Consider the following 24,297-nt stretch of genomic DNA (forward strand, 5'->3'; position numbering starts at 1 on the left):
CAAGCTGCCACCACACACCTGTCCTTTGTTGCTGGATTAGTGGGGTTCCTAAGCAACAATCAAGAATGTCATTAACTTGTATAATTCAAAGAATTTGCACTTTCACAAAGGGGAAAATATCCCTAATGTCGTGTACGATTTAGAACGACTTCATAACACGTACCGATGTACGTTGACAGGATGATTCCTCCACCAAAAAATTAAAAATAAAATTTCGATACGCGATTGGGATTAGCTTTGAGAACATTATGATGGATTAATATTCTATTTGTTACATGGATTACCCAATTCTTTTCCTTGTGAGAAAAAGTTGATAAAGGGAAAAGGAAGAGAGGGTTTGGTGACAGAACATATTCTTGACTCTGATTTGTTGATCTGACAATAATCAAACAACACAACACTGTTATTGTCATCTAAAAGGCTAGCTTTGTACCTTTGTGAAGAGCATCGTTTTGAAGCTCATCTGTGTCATAAGGTAACAAAAATGGGATGTTTGTTTTGGACCAAGACACGTGTCGAGGTCCCATTCGACGATGACCTTTCCAAGTTGGGCATTTTAATCCATTAATCACTGATTAAACAAAAGGTGATAAGCCTGCAATCATCTCTTGATCCACCCATTGTCTCAAATCCTGGACATGGAGATTTCCCAATCCTTAAAATTGATCTTGGATAAAGATATCGAGGAATGTTAGTATGATAATGAACTTGATTGGTTTGCCTACCTTCAACTGGATTGAAATGCATAAATTCTCATTTTTGTCGTAAAGCTGATTATGGCACTGGATTGTTCTATTTTCTCAAGACACCTGTCGAATTTAATTTTGTACTGCTAATCGGGGGATGAGCCCACAAAAGCTGGAGGGAGGATTCAGTACATGTTTCTATAATCTATACATATTTGTCTAGTTCAGTAGTAGAGGAAAGTAAAAATTATGTATATGGTTCTCAATAATTCGTACAAATCAAATTTTTAGATAAATATTAACAAATTTAGAATATATAAAGATTAGATTTATAGAAATTATTGTATAAAAGTCAAATTTAATATTTTGATAGAGTATAAAGAGAAAGGTTTGGTCCATATTCTTTGTAAAGAATTACACACTAATGATGTTTTAGTCTATATAGCATTTGTGCCTAGACTTTTGGTCGCTAATATGTTTGTTTTTGGATTGAAATATGTTAAAAGAGTCCAAACAAAATTAGTTGAAATAATTAAAATACGAGACATTAAATCTTTACTTTTAAAGTTTGTATTATTTATTAATCACATGGCCAATGGCCAATCAGTTGTGATGCCAGTTGCAACGCCAATTAAGAGTAACGATAATTAGAGAAAATGAGATTCAAACCTTCTTCTTTAAGCGAAGAGATCATGTGCCAATAATTGAACCAAATGCTTAAGTATAATTAAGAGTGACGGTTACGTCACTTATTCGGCTTGATTGTTGACTGGAATCCTTCCTTGCAAAGTCAATCATTATTTACTTATAAATATACTTTAAATATAAACATATTTACTTTCTATTTTGAATTAACATTATAAAATTATAATTTATAAAATTATTAATTATAATATATATAACTTTATTTATTTAAACTTATAATATATAAATCTAAAGAGAAGTTGTGAGATTAAAATAGTTTTGAAACTTAGTTATTTTTTTTAATTTCATGTAATTAAAAACAAACCTGTATAGTTTATTAAATTAATTCATAAAATTATAATTATTAATTAATTTGTAATGTCTTTTAATATATATACTTTATATATATTAAGTTCATTTATAAGGAATATAATTACAATTATATATATAAATTTATTCAATCAAATTAAATAAATCTTTATATGGATTAAAATAATCCAGATGCAGTGAATATTTATTGAAAAAAGGTCATAAAAGTGATCCTATATGCCCATGTGTTTTTATAAAAAGATTCAAATATGAATTTATGATAATTGCTGTTTATATTGATGGCTTAAATATTATTAAAACTCCCGAAGAGTTATCAAAAGCTGTAAATTACTTAAAGAAAGAATTTGAGATAAAAGACCTTGGAAAACAAAGTTTTGTGAGTCTTCAGATTAAACATTTAACAAATAGAATTTTTGACCATCATTCTAAGTATATAGTAAAAGTGCTAAAACAATTCTATATGGACAAAGCATATCCATTGAGTTCACTAATGATCGTAAAGTCACTAGAAGTGAAAAAGACTATTTTCGACCTCGTGAGAATAATGAAAAACTTCTTGATCCTCAAGTACTATATTTTAATGCAATTGGAGTACTGATGTATCTTACTAGTAATACATGACCTGATATATCATTTGCTGTGAATTTATTAGCAAAATATAATTCTTCTCTAACTCAAAGATATTGAAATGAAATTAAACATATACTTCAATATCCCTGAGAAATAATGGATATTGGCTTATATTATTCAAATGCATTAAAATTAGATTTAATTGGTTATGCAGATGGAGAATATTTATCTGATCCACACAAAGCTTAATTCCAAATAGGTTATTTATTTTCATGTGGAGGCACGACTATTTCATAGTATTCTGTAAAACAAACTATATTTGTTACTTCTTCTAGCCATACAGAAATTTTAGTAATTCATGAGGCAAGTTGTGAATGTGTTTGGATCTGTAACTCAATATATTCGAGAAACTTGTGGCTTGTCAACTAAGAAGGAAATATTAATAACATTATATGAGGATAATATTGCTTGCATAGCACAATTAAAAGAAGGATACGTTAAAGGCGATAGGACAAAACATATTTTGTCAAAATTTTTCTTCACTCATATTCTCCCAGAAAATAGTGATATTAGTGTTCAACAACTTTGTTCAAGTGATAATCTAGCAAATTTATTCACTAAAGTCATTCCTACTACAACATTTGAAAAGTTGATATACAAGATTGAAATGCATCATTTTAAAGATCTTTATAATGCAGTCATCAGGGGGAGTAAAATATGCACTGTATTCTTTTCCTTCATGAAGGTTTTTCCTATTGGGTTTTTCTTGATAAGGTTTTTAATGAGATAATATTTTAAAAGTGTATTCTTGAAAAAAATTATGCACTTTTTTCCTTCACTTGGATTTTTTTTCATGAGATTTTTTCCTTGTAAAGTTTTAACGAGACATATTATTAATACAATGGATATTCAAGGGGGAGTGTCATGAGCATTTTTGTGAATATTCATTTATATAATCTATATCTAGTTTTGGATGTAAATTAGATTGGGTCAACATTAGGATTTAATATATCTAATCTCTTAGTATTATTTTCATCTTGTAAATTCTATCGAAATAAATGGTTATTTGTCTATAAATAGACCCTTCATTTCATTTGTAAATACACACTTGAATAAAATCTTTCTTTCTCTCTCTAAATACTTTCTTTCTTCTCTTTCTTCACTTGTTCTTTTAAGTTATATTTTCATAACAGTACTTTAAATATAAACATATTTACTTTCTATTTTGTGTTAACATTACAAAAATTATAACTCATAAAATTATTAATTGTAATATATATCTTTGTTTATATAAACTTATAATATATAAATCTAAAGGGAAGTTGTGAGATTAGAATAGTTTGGAAACTTAGTTATTTTTTTAATTTCATGTAAATAATGATAAATCCATATAGTTAATTAAATTAATTAATAAAACTATGATTATTAATTGACTTGTAATGTCTTTTAATATATATACTTTATATACATTGGGTTCATTTATAAGAAATATAATTACTATTATATATATTAAAATACTTTTAGTATATATACACTTTAAATATAAACATATTTACTTTCTATTTTGTGTTAATATTACAAAAATTATAACTAATAAATTTATTAATGATGTTTGAGATATTTGTTTTTGATTATTTAAATTTAAATTTTATTATTTGTGTGTTTTTATTAATTTAATTATTAGTATATTATATGAAATATGTAAGAGAAATATTATTGTATATGGATATGGGTACGGATTCAGATTCGAGTAATTGGGTACCCATGAATAGTATTTTAATAATTTTTTTTACATAATCGGGTTTTTAAACAGATTAGGGTAATTATAAGGTAGTGGAGATGTATTAGGATTAGGGTCAAAGTAGTAATTTTAAAAAATATTCGGATAGTTAATAGGATTCAGGTGGTTTATTTTTTATAGGGTTCGGATTCAGGTACCTCAAAATTAATCGGTACTCTATTTGTTGACAACCCTAGTTTTCCCATGTGGAAGTCTTAAACCTTGTTATTATATCCCATAAAAATTATATTATTTTTCTCTTTATTTTGTAAGTATCTAACATGTGAATTAAGTATCATTTAGAGTAAATATAATTAAACTATGGATAAGAATAAAGTTTCTCAATATGCAAAGTGATACATGTAAATGACATATACATTAAGGTGGTAAAAAAATAATAATTCAAGTTTACGGAAAAAGGTTTGACAAGTAATTATATATATTCTTAAACTCTAATTTGAAAGATCGGGTAATTTAAAAAAAAAATCTAATTTAGTGTCTTTGAGGATAGAATAATTTCATTAATTAATTCAAGAAATTGGATTACAATTAGGAATAACTAGAAAAACGTTTGTGCACAGGGCCGGCTTTAAGGAAAAACCACCAAACCGCTCCAAATTTTTATAGGCTCCATAATTTGATAATAATAATATAATTAATTATATTAAAAAATATAAAATTAAAATAATTAATAAAATGTCTATCTCTTCTCTCATGCCTAATAAATATTTATTTTTCCTCACTTCCATATCCCTATTAATTCTCAATTATTTATCATATTTTTCATTAAAAATATATAAAAATCAAAATAGTTAATAAAATGTCCTATTCTCTCACTTTTTTTTATTATATGACAGATTAATTAATTGTTGCATTGTTTATCAGTTAGTATTAAAATGTAATTTTTAACTGAAGTGATAAAAAAAATTAAACTTTTATAAATTTGTAATATTCTTTTATAGAGCAGATGCAAATTTGGTGGGAATTAAGTGACTCATTGTAGAAATTTCCTATTGGCCCAGATTTTCTGGGAATGAAGCAAATCTTTCCAGGAAAAAATTAGAAGCGAAATTAAAGTTGTTGCAGCTGTCAACACAAAATCTTTTTATTAACTGAAGTGATAATGGCAATAATATGTCGATTTTTTTCAATGACAATGATGGACTAAGTATGGAACAAAGTATTATTTATACTTGGTTTTATATTTTTTGGTAGGCGATTTTTCTCCTTGGCTAGTGGTGGCATATTTTTGAGGTGTGCAAAGTGGGAAAGTTCTCAAGGCGCTTGGCTGCTAATTGGTGATGGGAGAGGTTGTTGCTCTGGTGGTTCAATTCTCATCGGAGGAGTTGGAGTGAAGAGTTAATGGTCCCCTATTCCATCATAGTCGAATGTCTTGTAATTGGCAATTCCTGTTTTCACTACTTTGAGGTTTCGCTGTAAGTCTTGTAATTATTACTCCCACTAATTTTTCAGTTGGTCCATCGAAGACCACCAACTCCATTTGTGCAGTATTATCTTCCACTATGAGTTGTACATAATATCTAAAGCAGTGAGATAGACAATTTAATAATTTAGTTTCTCAACATATTGATCAATAATAGCATGATAGGTAAGAGTAATTGCTTGATTGTGGGAAAAAAAATGAAATGCAATTTATTTATTTATTTACGAGTTACATAACTAAATGTGTTGGGTTGGATAAAAGTAAACAAAAAATATCAACAGATTGATGCACTGCTAACAGCTAGAAATAAATGTTTGATAACAAAACTGAATGGTTTAGCTTATTTTTTTAATTCAAGAACAGCTTTCTTCGGGGTTAGCTCACTGTCTAGAATCTGAGCAACTGCTGTCAGGACCGGCATCTTAACATTATCTTATATTTCTGGGCCAATGCAGCATGTACACCTTGTGCTACTACAGCATGTACTAATCATATGAATTAGCCAGATTTTAAGCATCAAAAACCAATATAAAAACTTACAAGCAACTGATTCATGGAACTGATGGAGTATATAATCGAGCTTCTCTCCTGATCCAAGACGAACTCCAACTGTTCTATTTCTTGAAAGATTTACAAAACATGTAAGCATAAAATTTAACAGAAAGGAAAAATAAATCACATTTTTGAGTGCAAGAATCATCAACATATATAATAAAACAACTTGAAAGACCTGCGCAAGTACAGCATGAAGGCAATGATCTGCCCCAAGCGAAGCAGTTGTTAGAATACCAAACTGAAAACTTAGAAATTGGCTTCAAGGCGTGTATCAATGCCACTGTCCTTAAGGTTTTATTCGTCCCCACTTGTAGTGTGCAAAAGAGTTTCTAGTGTATAAACCTTGAAGATACAATAAAACCCAATGATTGACGGCGTTTTGCACTGACGAAATCAATCCACTGAGCACTCACTGGAATATAACAAGATTATCAAACTTCTATAATATTTTTCTGCAGGAAAATAGTATAGAAGAAAACTTGAGAAATTTGAGAAAGGAAGGAAAGTTTTTTGTTTTTCTGATGTACGTTCTGTTGGATAAAGGGAGTCTCTTTTATAGGCATAAATGCATGTTCTCAACAGACACTGTTTGTGTCTGTTTCAAAGAGTTGCTTCCTATTGGTCTTTTCCCACAGACATAACTCTTTTTCTTATTTATTTATTTTTTTTCAACAGACACAACCCTTCTTTTAATTTAATTTTCAACAGTCACAATTTTTCCTTTTATTAAGATATGAAATCATATATTTTTTTTTATTTGAAAATATCCAACAATCCCCTACCATTTTCAAATTAATTCAAATTTTTGATAATCTTGGCAATCAATTGCATAAATGAAGGTGTCTTCCGATTGAACCTTCACTTAGTGAAAACATATTAAAGTTAATCGAAATTGCATGGTAGACTATGCTTTGAACCAGCTATTCCATTTGGTTAACCGAATACATCTCACACAATGATTTCAATACCAATGAATGCACAGTATCTGACGATGCTTTTATGGCCATGAGTCTGTATCTTCTTTTCATGAGTGCTGTTAGAGCCAAGCTCTTGAACTCCTAGAAGCGGCCACACTTCACACTCACATAGGTAGATCCCATGAATGCCCCCGTAACTAAAACATTCTAACAAATTATGTTATGGGTCTATTAAGATATATAAATCATCATTTCCTTACCATTATGGGTACCTAGCACTTCACTTAGGATAAAATATATTATATTATAGTGCTAGCAGCCACATACAAATGATGTACTTTATCTCATTGAACTCAAGACTTGACGTTATACCAAGCGTTGAGTCGAGTTTCCACTATTGGTGACTTTCAATTTATGAGCTTGAGTCCCATCCCTTTTGAGGTTTTATTTACAGGATCTCTAGCAAGATTTTTTTTTAAAGGATCCGCCAAGTTTTCACTAGACCTCACAAAAGTTATAGTGATCACTCCATCAGAAATTAATTGTCGAACATAGCTATGTCTTAATCTAATATGTCTAGACTTTCCATTATACACTTGGCTATATGCTTTTGCTAGAGTTGCTTCACTATCACAACGGATAAAATTGGAGAAATTGGTTTAGGCCATAAAGGCACACCATAGAGTAAATGTCTTAGCCATTCAGCTTCTTTGGTGGCAGCAGCCAATGCAATAAATTCGGCTGCCATGGTAGAATCAGTTATACATGTTTGTTTCTTGGACCCCCAAGAAATGGCACCCCCACCAAGCATGAAGATCCATCCGCTTGTGGAAGCATGATCTTCTAAACTTGTAATCCAACTAGCATATGAATATCCTTCTAGTACTGATGGATATCCATTATAGCAAAGTCCATAATTAATTGTTTTCTTTAAATATCTTAGTACTCGATTTATGGCTTGCCAATGCAAAGTACCTGAATTACTTGTATATCTACTTAACTTTCCAATAGCAAATGCTATATCTAGCATTGTACATGTCATTGCATACATCAAGCAACCAATTACTCTTGCACATTGTAATTGATCAACAGCCCTACCGGCATTAGGTACTAATTTAATTTGAGGATCCATGGGTGTAGATGCTGATATACAATTAGTAAGATTAAACTTTTCAAGCACTTTTTCAATGTAGTGCGATTGAGATAAAGTTATGTTATTTTCATCTCGAAATATTTTTAATTCCTAAAATGACATCTGCTACACTCATATCTTTCATTGCAAAGTTTTTTGACAAAAACTCCTTTGTTTCCTTGACTTGTTCTAAATTCGTACCAAAAGTTAGCATATCATCCACATATAAGCAAATTATAACACCTTTACCATTTTGAAATTTGCTATATATGCACTTGTCAAATTCATTTATGTTGTAGCCATTAGCTAAAACAATTTCATAAAATTTTTTATGCCATTGTTTAGGTGCTTGTTTAAGCCCATACAATGATTTGACAAGTTTACAAACTTTATGTTCTTATCCTAAAACAACAAACCCTTATGATTGTTCCATGTAGACTTCCTCTTCTAAATCACCATTTAAAAATGTTGTTTGACATCCATTTGGTGAATTACCAACTTATAAATTGATGCAAGAGAGATTAAAAGTCTAATTGTAGCAATTCTTGCTACTGGAGCATAAGTATCAAAGTAGTCAATCCCTTGCTTTTGCGTAAATCCTTTGGCTACTAATCTTGCTTTGAATTTGTCTATGGTTCCATTTACTTTAATTTTCTTTTTGAAAATCCATTTACAACCTATTGGTTTGGAACCTGGTGAAAGATCAACCAAAATCCAAGTATTATTTTCCATTATTGAGTCCATCTCATCATTGATTGCCTCCTTCCAAAATGCAGAATCTTGATACTTCATTGCCTCATCATATGTAACAGGGTCTGATTCTAAATTAAAACAATAAGGAATCTTATTGTCAATATTTTTCCCTATTCCTTCTACAAGGAACATATAAAAGTCTAGACCAAAATCTTTCACCTTTCTAGCCCTTTTGCTTTTCCTTATTTCTGGTCTAGATTCATCATTATCTTCATTTTGTTCCAATGGAATGACATTTGACTGAATTGATTGTAGTGGCTGTAGTTGTCTTAAAACAGATTTGAATCTATTTTCATCAAATATTGCATCTCTTGATTCAATAACAATATTGACAAGAATTGAGTCATTTGGTTCAATTACCATGAACTTGTATGCTTTACTATATTGTGCATATCCTATGAATATGCAATCTATTCCTCATTCACCCAATTTCTTTCTTTTGGGTTTCGAAATTTTAACTACAGCTCTACATCCCCAAACCTTCATATAATTAAGGTTTGGTTTTCTTTTCTTCCATTGCTCATATGGGGTCATTTTAGTTTCCTTTACAGGAACTCTATTTAATATATGACAAGCTGTTAACAAAGCTTCTCTCCAAAAACCTTTTCCAAGTCCTGAATATGATAACATAGCATTTACCATTTTAGTCAAGACCCTATTTTTCCTTTTTGCTACACCATTATGTTGTGGTGTGTAAGGTGCTGAAATATGATGGATTATTCCAATGGAGGCAAAATAACTTGGACTATAATATTCTCCACCTCTATCCGATCTTAAACACTTGATAAAAGATTCACATTGTAATTCAACTTCTGATTTACAAACCTTAAATTTATTAAGTACTTCATCTTTAGAATGCAACAAATATGCATAGCAATATCTAGAGAAATCATCAATGAATGTGACAAAATATTTCTTTTCAGCTAATGTAAGTGTACTATGCATATCACACACATCACTATGTATTAATTCAAGTAATTTGGTATTTCTTTTAACTTTAGGAAAAGGATTTCTAGTTGTTTTTGTTAGCATTCATGTATTACATTTATCAATATTTGGATTGAATTTTGGAATTCAGTCCATTTTATACATGTCATCCAATCTTCTATAATTTAAATGTCCTAATCTATAATGCCATAAATAAGAAGATTCAACCATATAAGCAAAAACATCTATCTTATTATTGACAATATTTAGTTTGAACATTCCATCACACATGTAACCTTTCCCAACAAAAATTCTCCCTTTGGACAGAATGAATTTATCTGCCTCAAATACAAGCTTGAAACCAAACTTATTTAATAGACTTCCAGACACTAAAATTTTCCTAACTTCTGGAACATAGAATACATCTTTCAAAGTTAAAGTTTTTCCAGAAGTGAATTGAAGTTCAACAGTCCCTTTACCTTTAATCATTGTTGTAGAAGAATTTCCCATGTACAGAAAATTTTCACACTCACTTGGTACGAAATTCTTGAAAAGACTCTTATCATTGCACACATGTTTTGTTGCTCCAGAATCAACCCACCAAGCATCATTTTCTTCAAGCACATTGATTTAAGAAATCATAGCTATAAAATTTTCAGAAGCTATTCTTTTTCAAGAATTATTTTTCTTCTTCAATAATCAACATTCATTCTTGAAATGCCCTGGTTTTCCACAATAGAAACATGTGCTTTTATTTTGTCTTTTGAATTTCGGACCATTAGCAATCTGCTTGAACTTTTTTTTGGCAAGTTTAGTGGTTTGTCCTTCCTCTACATGCACTTTGGCTTCACCAAAAATAGCAAATTGTTCTTGTTTCCTATATTCCTCTTCAATTCGAAGATGATTTGCCAAAGCCTCATGAGTTATTTCTTCCTTTTTGTGTTTTAGACTTCTTTTAAAGTCTTTCCATGATGGAGGAAGTTTGTCTATAATAGAGGATACAATTATAGTTTCATCCATTTTCATTTTATATTGTTTAAACTGATTAAGCATTCTTTCAATTTCTCGTAGTTGTTCTATAACAGAATGCCCATCAACCATTTGATAATTAATAAAGCGACTAACTAGAAATTTCTTACTTGTTGCATCTTCTGTCATGTACCTGGCTTCCAGTTTGTTCCATAATTCTTTTGCAGTAGCCTCATTCTGGTATGTGTCAAATAAGCCATCAGCCAAACCATTCAAGATGTGACCTTTGCACATATAATCGGCATTTTCCCATTTTTGCCTTTCTCTGGTTGCAACAACAGACTCAATTTCTTCTTCTTCTGGTTTAGGTGTGGTCAAAACATAGACAACTTTCAAGGTTGATAGTAGGAAATGCATCTTCTTTTGCCATCTTAGAAAGTTGCCACCATCAAACCGATCCAATTTTACAAAGTCAGAAGCCAATTCTCTTAGTGTCCCACTTGCAGCAGCCATTGTTGGAACAGAAATAAAACCTTAAGATTGTTAGAACACCAAACTAAAAAACTTAGAAATTGGCTTCAAGGCGTGTATCAATGCCACTGTTCTTAAGGTTTTATTCGCCCCCACTTGTAGTGTGCAAAAGAGTTTCTAGTGTATAAACCTTGAAGATACAATGAAGCCCAATGATTGACGACGTTTTGTACTGACGAAATCAATCCACTGAGCACTCACCGGAATATAACAAGATTATCAAACTTTTATAATATTTTTCTGCAGGAAAATAGTATAGAAGAAAACTTGAGAAATTTGATAAAGGAAGGAAAGTTTTTTGTTTTTCTGATGTACGTTATAAAGGGAGTCTCTTTTATAGGCATAAATGCATGTTCCCAACAGACACTGTTTGTGTATGTTTCAAAGAGTTGCTTCCTGTTGGTATTTTCCCACAAATGTAACTCTTTTTCTTATTTATTTATTTCCAACATACACAACCCTTCTTTTAATTTAATTTCCAACAGTCACAATTTTTTCTTTTATTAAGATACGAAATCATATATTTTTTTTATTTGAAAATATCCAACAGCAGTTCTGGCATCAACGGTTGCAATCACATTTTCTGGTAGCTTGTGTTCAGGGAAGTATTTCCTGAGAACAGAGAAGATAGATAAGGTTCCAAGGTCAACTAAACTCCATGAGTAACATCATCATATAATTGTAAAGCGGGACATAATTCAAAGAATGGAAAAAATAAAGGAAACCCCACCAATTACAATGGTTCTCATTAATGGATTGGCAAACTGCAGGATCTTGTACAAGCATGCTAACTTCCATTCGAGTCTTTCTTTTGGCAGCATGTGCAGCCATTGTGCAGTGCCAAAAGATCCTCCTTCTAACACCACCACCATCAAACCAAATGAAAAGAAATGTAAATTACCAAATTATGACACAGCCTAGTTGGACTTGGAGCAGTTTGTGCTATAAATAAAGTAAATGAAAGGAGAAAGCTTTTCTTTCATTAACAAAAGACATTGACTAAAAGTTGAAGCTATTCAATATTAAAGATGACAATCTCTATCCAATACCATTTTTTTTGTCCAGATACTCTAGAGAATCATGAGAGTAAAAAAACAAACATTAATGCACTAAGGTGGCCATTTTCGGAACTGCTTTCAGAGTTTCTCATTCACAAACGCAGTGTTTCCTACAATCTAGAGTAATAAATGCAGATGAGAATTATTTTTCTTACCATCATTACACTTGTTGGCTGTTGGGGGATTAAAACGGTGCATACGTTTAGCCTGAGTCCTATTTACAATTACAGGCCGCTTCACCTCTTGTGTTGTGTGTCTGAATCAATCTTCCATGCATGCTTATTTCATTTAGTTTTAATCCTTGATTATCAGTTTTAATCCTATTGTTTAGTTTGATCTATTTTGCTTCAATTTTAATTATCTAAACCTGTTTCTATTAAGTCAAGTGTCTCAAAACAAAATTTGGACTACCTAAAACCCAATGGGTACCTACATGAATTTGATTAAGAATAAAAGAAAGTAGAATAAAATACACATATAAAAAAGGAAAAGCACCCATAAAAATATTAATTGTCCATAATTAGAAATTAGTGTTTACGCTGCACCCCTCTAGCACATTTTCAAACAAATTGAGCTGCTGATAAAGTACTCCAGCACGCCGGGAGGTATCTCAAAATCATCATCCTGCCCACCAACTTTCAAGTTTAGCGTCTTTAAAGCAGTATATGGCTTTGGATATTGAAGTACTTAGTTATGAAATTCAGACATAATCTGCAGAAATAGAAATGGTTATAAAGACACCAGAAAAGGAAATCAGAACAAGATCAATCTAAATTTACCTTAATGGTAGAGAGAGATACTGTGGCAGATTTTGCACGACTAAATTTGTCAACCATCATCATCAAATACATGAAATCCATGTCGGTTATTTGGGCTCCACTTTGAATCAAAGTAAACTTCCTCTAGAGAATCAAGATTCACTGTCCAGAATATCTTAGAAGGATAACCCTCGTATCTAAAACTAATTTGGTTTGGAGTGGACCGTACAACTGCGTGCTTCACTTGTTGAATATGAAAAGACTAAGTTTTTCAAACTGGAAGAAAAAATTCTGAAGCTTTTGAAGCTAGCTTCCAGCAGAACATCATTAACCTTCAGAGTCTCAACATTTGAGCAACTTGAAAACATATTGGTATCAAAATTATCTCGTCTCATTATAAACCCTTCAAGATTCAAAGATTTCATACCTCTCCAAACATACATTTATCCACCTTTCAGATAAACCAGACGTTCGAACGACATCTTTCGTATTTAAGATGGACAAGATGTCTGGTAGAAGTTCATCTAGCAAGTTGCTTATTCGGTCTACCCCTAGTATCTCCATCTTCTTCGTGAGAAATTATAAGAACAAGAAAGTTTGTATTGCTCCGTTCTGTTGAGTACAGCGAAGGCACAAAGCGGAAAAAGACGAGAAACAAAAATAGTAACTCTAGACAAGTTTATTTTCTCCAAGCAGAAACGGTGCGTCTCATTCCTCAATCTGCTTGGTGACTATGTTATCTACCTAAAGCAATCATCTTTTTGAGTCCAAAAGGGTAAGGCTATATTGTAATCTTGGATCTTCCTTCTTGATGTTTCTCTTGATGATGACGAAGAAAGAGAGAATTTCTTTTCATTCAGAAGAATTACAAAGCTTTTGGTCTTTATATACAAAGGAGAACAGAAGACCACAAAATTAAATTGTATAACTAACAACTACCAATTAAAGAATGAAGGATTAACGGTAACATTCTTGTTTTAAATTTGTCCAAACGTTACGTTGCTCTGCGTTTATGCTTCCTTGCCCTTTGCCTTTGTATCAAAACGGTGCGTACGTTTAGCCTGAGTCCTATTTACAATTACAGGCCGCTTCACCTCTTGTGTTGTGTGTCTGAATCAATCTTCCATGCATGCTTATTTCTCTCTCTGCCATTTGAGTTGCTGCTTAATTTCCATGCATGCTAGTTTAACACGTTTTTTACCGCTTCAAGTTGGAAGCAGAAGACATCAGTTTAATTTGACGCATCAAACTTTGTTTCTTCATTTAAATTATTGTTGCAATTAATCATTGCAGCCTTTTTGCACTAAGAAATACTTTTGTCGAATCGGATGATAAGGTTACTATTTGTGATCTTTATCGCATTCTAGTTTGCTAGTATGAGGCCTGACACACCATGCAAAACTTCTTTGTATATATAAGCATCTTCTCTTCTCTTTATTAGATCTTAGCTTATAGTTATTAAAATATATTTTCGGTATATATATTTTGTAATTTAATAAATACGTACGAGCAACCTTATATGAAATCTTGGTGTAAGCACAGAAAATAGAGCTGCTAACAAGGGAGTGCTTTTTTTTATTATTATTATTATTTGGAGGAGAAAGATTTGAAGTTGCCCTGAAAGATTGTTATAACAATCTAAAATTAAAACAAGGAATGAAGAGAAAACCAAATAAGAAAAAAAGTTGAATGTGCTTCATTTCTATTCCAAGTTCCAACAGTGATTCCTAGTGTTGTATTTACCCTTTAAAAAGCAGCAGAGCTTGTGTTAACAATTGAAAGGGGTGTCTTCCTAGTCCTCATCACAAGAGATGTTGTGCTTTGTTCCATTTGTAAGCAGCTTCTAAAATCTTGAGATTCATGCTCTGGTTTAATTTCTTCTGGGATCTTTCCGTATATCGTCGAATAAAGTATAGCTAACGAGATTGCAAATGTATGTAAAATTTTTGCATACTTATTTCGAAATTCGAATACATAAAACCATTCCGTCCTTTACATCAATTAAATAAGCAGGCAAGAACATGCTAGGTGGCAAAATTAAAAGCCCATTATCAACTTCCCAAGGACTGCAGCACTCAACAACCAAAGCTAACATAAGTACACAATAACTAAATTGAAGTAGAACCCATTACATAAACACAATAAATAAAAACAACTTTGTTAAGCAAAAAGGTATTTAGATAGCAAAATGACATGCAAACAACAAAATGGAAGAAAATAAAAAAAATGGGGTGATGTTTCTTCTGCTTACAGGATCCATAGACAAGTGACGTGTTTGCAAAGAGATGGTACTATTAACTGCTTCCCTTCCTTTTGGGATCATTGTTCCCATCGGTTGCCATGTTTTGGTTTTGCTTTTTCCTCTTGAACATGCTTCATTTATGTTCCAAGTTCCAATAGCACATAGAGTTGAAGTCCTATTTAAGTTTTTTTTGGCCAAAAAACTTGTATATCAATCACTAAAATCAATTAAGAGGAGTTGTTAAAACAAGGAATGAACAGAAACCAAATTAGAACCAAGTTCCAACTGTGATTCCTACCTCCAACAAATTGTATTTATCAAGAGACTTCTTCCCTTAAAAAGCATGCACAACTGAATGCATGCACAAAAGAATAACACAGCTAAGTTGGCATGATTGTATTTACGTTTGCAAGGGCTACGAGAAAGCTAAAATAAAATGTCTTCCTAATCCTCATCAGAAGAGATCCTGTGCTTTTTCCACTTGAAAGCAGCTTCTAAAATCTTGAGATTCATGGACTGTTTTTCTTCTGGGAATACATAATCAATGTATTCCTCATAACTGCCAAGCCAAATAATTCAACATTTAGTACCCAAGGAAAACACAAATATGCTAACATTGTAAATGCATCTGTTCGTTGAAAAAGAACATATTGAACGAAAATGTGGAAATGAAAACTTGCCAATAGGGCACACAAGTAGACAGACCCTTTATGGTAATAGGAAAAACACCTTTATGAGGATTTAAGGAACAACTAGGAAAAAACGAGCCCCAAAATTTATGGGACTATGGAACATGAGAAGCTATACTGACTTGCATGCCCAGTGGTTTTAGCCCCACAGTCCCTAATTGCTTGATTCAAAAAACCAAACAACTGAAGCTGCAGCAAGACAGTAACATGATGGATCCAAGCAACTGGAACAAGTAAATGGTGAGTCACATACCTGACCGCACCACCATCATAATTCAGCGGATTCTTCCCTCCAATGGCATCCTCAATCCCTTCCTTATCTCCATATTGCTTCTCAAAAGCCACAAACTTTCCATACAAATTCTCCGCCCTTCCTTTTGGTATATGATCAAGAGCAGACTTGTATATACGACGAGCTCGTTCTGTTTCCTTACACTGTTCCTCAAACTCAGCAAACGCAATAAACAACGGCTCCACATCTTCTTCATCTGCCAGCTTCTCCGTCGCCTGTTCATAAACATTCCTTGCTCGTACAATCTCCCCATTCCTCATTTCAGATTTGGCATATGTAATCCAAGCTCCGACTTTGGGGTGGCACTCAATGAAACGCTCGTAAATTAAACGAGCATAAACAACTTCATTGCAGCGAAGCTCGAAATCGATGTAAGAAAGCCAGACTCGTTGGTCTGGCATCCAAGACATCCAGCGTTCAAAAATCTGGCGAGCTCTACCAATGTTCCCTAACATCTCTTCCATGTGGATGTACTTGTACCAGAGCACGTCCACGTGTGGGAGAACTGTGACGGCACGGTTCCAAACATCCCTTGCGTGGTTGAAGAATTTGTTCTTCATCTCAAATTTAGCGTAATTGAGCCAAAGAGAGCAGTTCTGATCATTAACTTTCACAGCGCGATGCCACACGATTCGTGCTCCCATGAAATCCTTTAGGGACTCGCGCCATTTGGCATAGTTGATCCAGGCACCGATGTTCCAGCTTTCACGGGAAATTTCGTCTTCAAATTTGAGGAGATGATACTCGAGGAGTTCTATTGAGTTTGTAAGCTTTTGTTTTGGTGCTTGGATTTCTGCTTCTTGCTGCTTTCGAGATTCCAGGAGGATCTGTTCAGCAGTAACCTGAGGGAGTTTGACCTCGGGAGAAGGATCCATAACTTTTGATGCCAAGATTTCAACTGTTACTTGATAGTACTACATTCAGGAAAGAGATGGTACTATTAACTGCTTCCTTTTGGGATCATTGTTCCCATCGGTTGCCATGTTTTGGTTTTGCTTTTTCCTCTTGAACATGCTTCATTTCTGTTCCAAGTTCCAATAGCACATAGAGTTGAAGTCCTATTTAAGTTTTTTTTGGCCAAAAGACTTGTATATCAATCACTACAATCAATTAAGAGGAGTTGTTAAAACAAGGAATGAACAGAAACCAAATTAGAACCAAGTTCCAGCTGTGATTCCTACCTCCAACAAATTGTATTTATCAAGACACTTCTTCCCTTAAAAAGCATGCACAACTGAATAACACAGCTAAGCTGGCATGCTTGTATTTACGTTTGCAAGGGTTGCGAGAAAGTTAAAACAAAATGTCTTCCTAATCCTCATCAAAAGAGATCTTGTGCTTTTTCCACTTGTAACAGCTTCCAAAATCTTGAGATTCATGGTCTGATTTTCTTCTGGGAATACGTAATCAATGTATTCCTCATACCTGCAAAGCCAAATAATTCAGCATTTAGTACCCAAGGAAAACACAAATATGTTAAGAGAAAATTGTGAGAAATGGATCTCTTGATAAGGTGATTTCAGCAATAAACACTCATATAAAGTTATCTATTTCTAGCCAAAAAGAAGCATGAGTAGACCAAAATGCCCTTAAAAATATCGTTTCAAATTAAGGTCCCGATATCTCTCTCCCACCAGAGAGAAAATAGAAATAAATAAATGCTCAGCTGTTTGAGCTCGACATCTTTCTCTCTCAACTCTCTAAACTGTCTCAACTCTGCCAACTCTTTATTGAGCAACATCGTCATCAACTCTCTCAGCTCTCTGAACTATATAAGCTCTGTCAACTCTCTGTTAAGCAACATCGTCATCGGGTTGTGGTCTATCTCTTGATATCTAGCCATATTGTCGTAGATTAACAGACCCTATAGCAGAGATGACATCAAGGTATGTTATTGGGTTTATTGCTGTAACACTTAAATTTTTGAAACATTTGGTGTAAATTAGAATATGGATTAGAAACATTGCCCAGAGTTGTTACACGCCATGCATCTATAACATGTGTTAGCGTTATTTTAACATGTCACGACATTGGTTATTTTAGGGCAGTTCGTGTAACGAGTTAATAATTACATTGATTGGCGTGTCACACGCCATGGGCATTTTAGGCCAGTTCGTGTAAAGACATAGTAATTATAGTCATTGGCGTGTCAGCATTGGCGTGTTACAACATTTTACGTTATATGCATGGCGTATTACAATATTTTATGTTATATGCATGACGTTATGTTATATGCATGGCGTGTTACAACATGACTGACAAATTCTAGAACACGGCATGTCATGTAATGTGTTAAATGATTGACAAATTATTGTTGTTTTCAAAATTTCAGTGGGGTTTCAATTGTGCGACTTGTGATAAGACACGGTGGTCAGTGGATGGATGGCATTTACAAGGGTGGCGAGTCACGAATGCTAGGGGTTATGAGTGATTTGTCGTTTGTGAGATTGATGAAGTTGGTTGAAGATATTGTTGGGGTAAACTAAAAAATTAACGAGATTGAGTTACATGCATTGATTAGTACACCTGGAAAGCTATCACGGCCAATTATCAAGGACGATGAAGATGTTGCATTAATTCTGCTAGAACAAATGAATGTTCCGGCTGTGTATGTCAGCATTAAGGGACGCCAAACAAATGTTATGTCACATGAAAAAGCTGAACAACATGGTAATAAGCTCAATCAAAATGAGATATACAATGCTTCACATATACCACAGCATTCAGTCCGTAACCCACAACAATGGCAATTGACGTATGCACAAGAGTTTGAGCAGCCCGGTAGACACACGACATTCATAGAACAGTTGGCTACACAATTCCGATCAGGATGTGCATCGAACCAATTAGTTACTTATATCCAATAAATGCAACAATCGGGTGAAACTGTACAGAGTGTAATGGCATTTTCAAATGAGAATGCAATACTAGAGTATAATACTACGACGTTGGAGGGTGACACTACAACGCTCGAGGATAATACTACATCTGATGAGGGAAATGAGGATTTGTTCCCTGCCGATGAACATAGATTTGATGACAATTTGGATGATGGGCCTGATGAATGGCATGATGAGAGTTCAAACGAGGACTGGCTTTATGACAGTGACATTCCAATTTGCAATAATGTTTAAGGCGAAACGGAACCTATTTGAGGTGTTGATGTATGAGATGTTCAGTGTGATGACCCCATATATAATAACCCTATCGTTGATGAGAACGGGATTCGTTCCCCTAGTACATTGCTCCATGATAGTTATCAAGAAATGGGAAATGCAGGGATATCTCGTACGTGAATAATTTCAGGTGCAGAAATGTTCTCCTTCTAAACAATTACAATTGAGGAGTTGAGATGTGTCGATGATTGCTTATACAAAGGAAGAATGTTTTCCTCAAAGGCCGAGTTGAAACGAGCTTTGAACGTATTGGCTCTAAAAGAGCAGTTTGGGATAAGAGTAAAAAGGTCATGTACAGCTCGTTATGAGGTTGGTTGTAAGGACAATGTGATGTCCCACTCATAAGAGACAAAAGAGGAGAAAAGAAAGAAGAAGAGAGAAGAAGAAAAAGAGGGGTCGGTCAAAATGGAGAAGAAAGAAAAGAGAGAGAAGAAGAAAAGTCAATGATGCCAAAAACAAAGGGAGAAAAGACAAGAGAGAAAGAGAAAAAGAAAGAGAATGAAGAGAATGGGGGGCCCGAGGAAGAGAAAAGAGAGAAGAGAAATAGAATAACAAGAGAAAGAGAATAAGAAAGGAGAGTGAGAGAGCACGGCAGAGCAGAAAAAAAAAAGAAAGAGAAAAAAAAGGAAAGAGGGAGCATAGCGACAAGGGAGAAGAAAGAGGGAAGAAATAAGAGAAAGAAAAAGAAGGAGAAGGAGAGAAGGAGCACGGCGACAAGGGAGAAGAAATAAGAGAAAGAAAAATAAGGAGAATGAGATAAGGAGCACTGCGACGAGGGGGAAGAAAGAAGAAAAAGAAAAAGAAGAAGAAGGAAAAAAAGAGCAGCGGCACAAAAGGAAAAAAAAGAAGAAGAAGAAAAACGAAAAAGAAGAGAGAATAGCTAAGTACACGAGCGAAATAATAGCGAAGTAGCGTCCCGCTATTGTGAGGTAAGTGGGTGCTAGATTTTAAAATTATTTCCTTATAATATATTATATAGGTGACATTTGATAGTTGACGAAATTGTGGATAACATAAGTTGGTAGAATGCCTTAGGTTATTTGTGCTTGTGATAAGGATTTTATATCTATTTTTTTTAAATATAAATATAAATATATATATATATATATATATATATATATACTATTNTTATTTGTGCTTGTGATAAGGATTTTATATCTATTTTTTTTAAATATAAATATAAATATATATATATATATATATATATATATATACATGTTTTTAAATATCACTTCAAAAATCGTACCTTGCAAGTTTGTGAGATGTTTGGGCCAATGGCCTTTGTGTTAGTTTATAAAACTTGATAAATTATTTATTTCATGTGACAAGCTGATTTGGTAAATATACCATGCTTTGAGATAAAATAAGCACAACATTGATTTATGATTATACTGTTTACAAACTATTATGATTTACAAATGCTTCAAATTGCAATGATTTTTTATATTTGATTTTAAAGGGGGACCTGAAGCCCCGATTCATATGGTGGCGTGGGCAGTTCCCACGAGTAGGCAAAGGGGGACCTGAAGGTCCGATTTATATTTGGTGACGTGGGTAGTTTCCACGAGTAGGCAAAGGGGGACCTGAAGCCCTGATTTATATTTGGTGACGTGGGTAGTTCCCACGAGTAGGTAAAAGGGGGACCTGAAGCCCTAATTTATATGGTGGCGTGGACAGTTCCCATGAGTAGGTGATGATGTCTGAGATAGTAAGCCTAAGGGCTATATTAAACCTACTCGAGTATGATGGTCATTTGTAGATTTTTTATTTTACTATGCATGGCATTAATACTTGAAAATTTTTATTTATTTAATGGCAAGCAAATTTACCTATTCATTGGTGATCAATTAATTCACCTTTTTATATTTGAGAATTTTCATTTCTCACTTGTCATTGAATTTAATGATGATTGGATGTCGATGTTGAAAGATTTTTTTTGTATCCTACATACAACTGTTTTCATACATGTTTATTTGGGGATTATTATTTTTAAGAATTGCAAGGTATAAAACAAAATCTCTCATTTTTATGGAATGTATTTTCTACCCTTACTCTTGAGTTTATAAACATTCCACCTTTATGTTGTTTCTCTTCTTCGCTTACTCACGGGGTCGATGATTATCACTGAGTCTATGAGACTTACACCCCTCTTATTTTCTTTTTTTGCAGATAGAGATCAGTCTAATGTGTAACCATCGATGCATACGGACCACCGCAGAGTAGGTAAAGGCATCTCTTAGCCTCGCTCTTAGTCGCTCCGCTGTTTAGTGTTATGTTAAAACGAAATTTACTAGGTGTTGAAAAATGTTGTCAACTCATAAACGTGAATTATTATTATTTTGAATGGAGTAGATAGTAGTTTAATTTTTATATATTCACTTACACACGTGATTATATGTATTTAATGAATCTAGCGAAAGTTTTAAATGAGGCTTGTTCGGGACTTAGCGAAAATTCTTTGAAAGTCTCGGATGCCGATAGCGACCAAGGAAGGGGTCGTTACAGACAAGACATGCAAGTTCAGTATACGTGCAACGAAGTTACTTGAAGGAGGAGAATATTGGCAAGTTTGGATGTTCCACAAAGTACACACATGTACTGTCGATGGTTTGCAAGGGCGATTTGCAACCGCGAGTGCGAAGATAATTGGTGAACTTATGTCACACAAGCTTCAGGCTAATGGAGTAGCATTGAGATCTAAGGACATAATTGGTGAGATAAAGGTTCAGTGGGGATTGGAATGCCTGTATGGTAAGGCTTGGCAAGCGAAGAAGTATGCGGAGAGGCTTGTTTTCGATCCCCCAGAGGAGTCATTTCAACTACTACCCTCGTATTTTTATATGTTGGAACAAGAAAATCTTGACACAGTTACTACAATGGCTACTGGTGAGGTAAAAAGATTCAAATATTGTTTCTAGGCATACGGGGCTTGTATTTAGGGGTTTAGGGATGTAATGTGTCCTACGGTTGTAACTGATGCAACACATCTAAAAGGCAGGTTCAAAAGTGTTCTGTTTGTCGCTGTATGCAAAGATGCGAACGAGTGTGTATATCCAGTTGCTTTTGGAATCGGTCATGTTGAGGATGAAGACTCATGGACGTGGTTTCTTAGCAAGCTGCATGATACGGTTGGTTGTCCTGAAAACACTATGTTCATTTCTGATAAGCATCTCGGCATTAAGAAAGTAATTCAAAATGTATACCCAGAAGCACACCACAATTTATGTGGGTACCACTAGAAGAAAAACTTTAAAAACAAGTTCAAGCCCGACGATGTTTCTATGATTTTCACCCTCGCTCGAGATTACTATAAGGCTTTCCATTTCAACAAACATATGAACCAGCTCAAGTAGATTCACACGGAAGCCCACGCTGACCTTATGAGAATAGGCCCTAAGAGATAAGCATGTGCCTGTTCACCGGTAAGGCAATACCAAATGATGACATCCAACATTGCGAAATGTGTTAACTCATGCTTAAAGCATGCAAGACAAATGCCAATCACTGTTTTGATTGAGTTCATCAGAGACATGTTCCAACGTTGGTTCCATGACCGGTACGAGGAGGCCGTCAAGGTGACCATGCCCCTCAGCCTTTGAGTTGCTAGGCAGTTGAGCAAATGGTTCAATGATGCACATCGCTTTATGGTTAAGCCTATCAATCGAGTGGAGTTTGAAGTTAAAGATGGGAAGATGGACGAACTTGTAAATCTGTCCACGAAGACGTGTTCATGTTGTGAGTTCCAAACAAATTTACTGCCATGCAGCCATGCCATTGCAGCAATAAGGTCAGAATATCTTTATTTCTTATTTGAACCCTAATTGACATAGTATTTACATTGTGCTTGAACATTGAGTTCATTGTATTTTTCAGTAAATGCAAACGTGAAGCCATTGAATTCTGCGCTGACTACTACAAGACAACCATTTTAGTGGAGGGTTATACGGGGTCCATTCACCCGGTAGGGCATCCTAGCTAGTGGGACATCCCCCTTCATGTGAAATAAATTGTCGTCTTGACACCACCTTGGCTAGGCCAAGTGGGAAGACCTAGGAGGAAAAGGATTCCATCGGCCGGTGAAGGCAGTCGAGCACGGAGATGTTCGTAATGCAAAAGGTACGACCATAACAGACAGAATTGCCCATCACCATTTGCAATTCCATCCACAAATCTGGCACCATCTCTAAGTCAATTAGCGCCTCCACAAGTGCACCGACCGAAAGCATGCTCAAGTTGCAGACAAACCGGTCACACCCGCAACAACTGTCCAATACGAAAGACAATGTCTGAAAGCATAGGGCGTCTTATGGATGAAGATAGCTTGTCGGCCTAACTAAATGTGCAACCCATGTGCAATATCTTTTTCACAATTTGCTCTTGCAGTATCTTACATTCATTCATATTTGGATTTTGTGTTTGTTAGTTTCCTCTCGTAAATGAGTCTTTATTTTTTTTATTAATTTTGTATATATATTATTTGATTATTCATTTCATTTTGTCCATAGTTTTGAACACTGAATAGACTTGCGAAGTCCCTATACTGTTACCCCATTTCTTACATTTTATTATGACTTGTATTAGACAATTAATAATTTAATTTAATTCCTTTCTATTTCATTTGATTTAACTTTTTATGTTCTTACAATCAAATCTCTTAAGAGATATAAAATTAATTCATCTAACTTTAGTAGCTTTCTAAATCCTCATATTCAATTTGTTTTTGTAATTTTTTAATTACAACGTTTATTTTATCTTATTAATACCTCCATATAAAACTTTAAGCCAATCACTTAACAAAATAATA

At 33.8% G+C, this 24,297-nt stretch overlaps 1 protein-coding gene across 1 annotated transcript; it reads right to left on the reverse strand.

The window, feature by feature from the left end:
* LOC18587421 (crooked neck-like protein 1) lies at positions 15,781–17,192 on the reverse strand. The gene is made up of 2 exons (XM_018128929.1): positions 16,279–17,192; positions 15,781–15,895 (listed from the first exon to the last, which is right to left on the reverse strand). The coding sequence occupies exons 1-2, from the start codon at positions 17,190–17,192 to the stop codon at positions 15,781–15,783; spliced, it is 1,029 nt and encodes a 342-aa protein (XP_017984418.1).

This window comes from Theobroma cacao, chromosome 10, assembly GCF_000208745.1.
Source record: "Theobroma cacao cultivar B97-61/B2 chromosome 10, Criollo_cocoa_genome_V2, whole genome shotgun sequence".
In the NCBI taxonomy this organism is placed as follows: domain Eukaryota; kingdom Viridiplantae; phylum Streptophyta; class Magnoliopsida; order Malvales; family Malvaceae; genus Theobroma; species Theobroma cacao.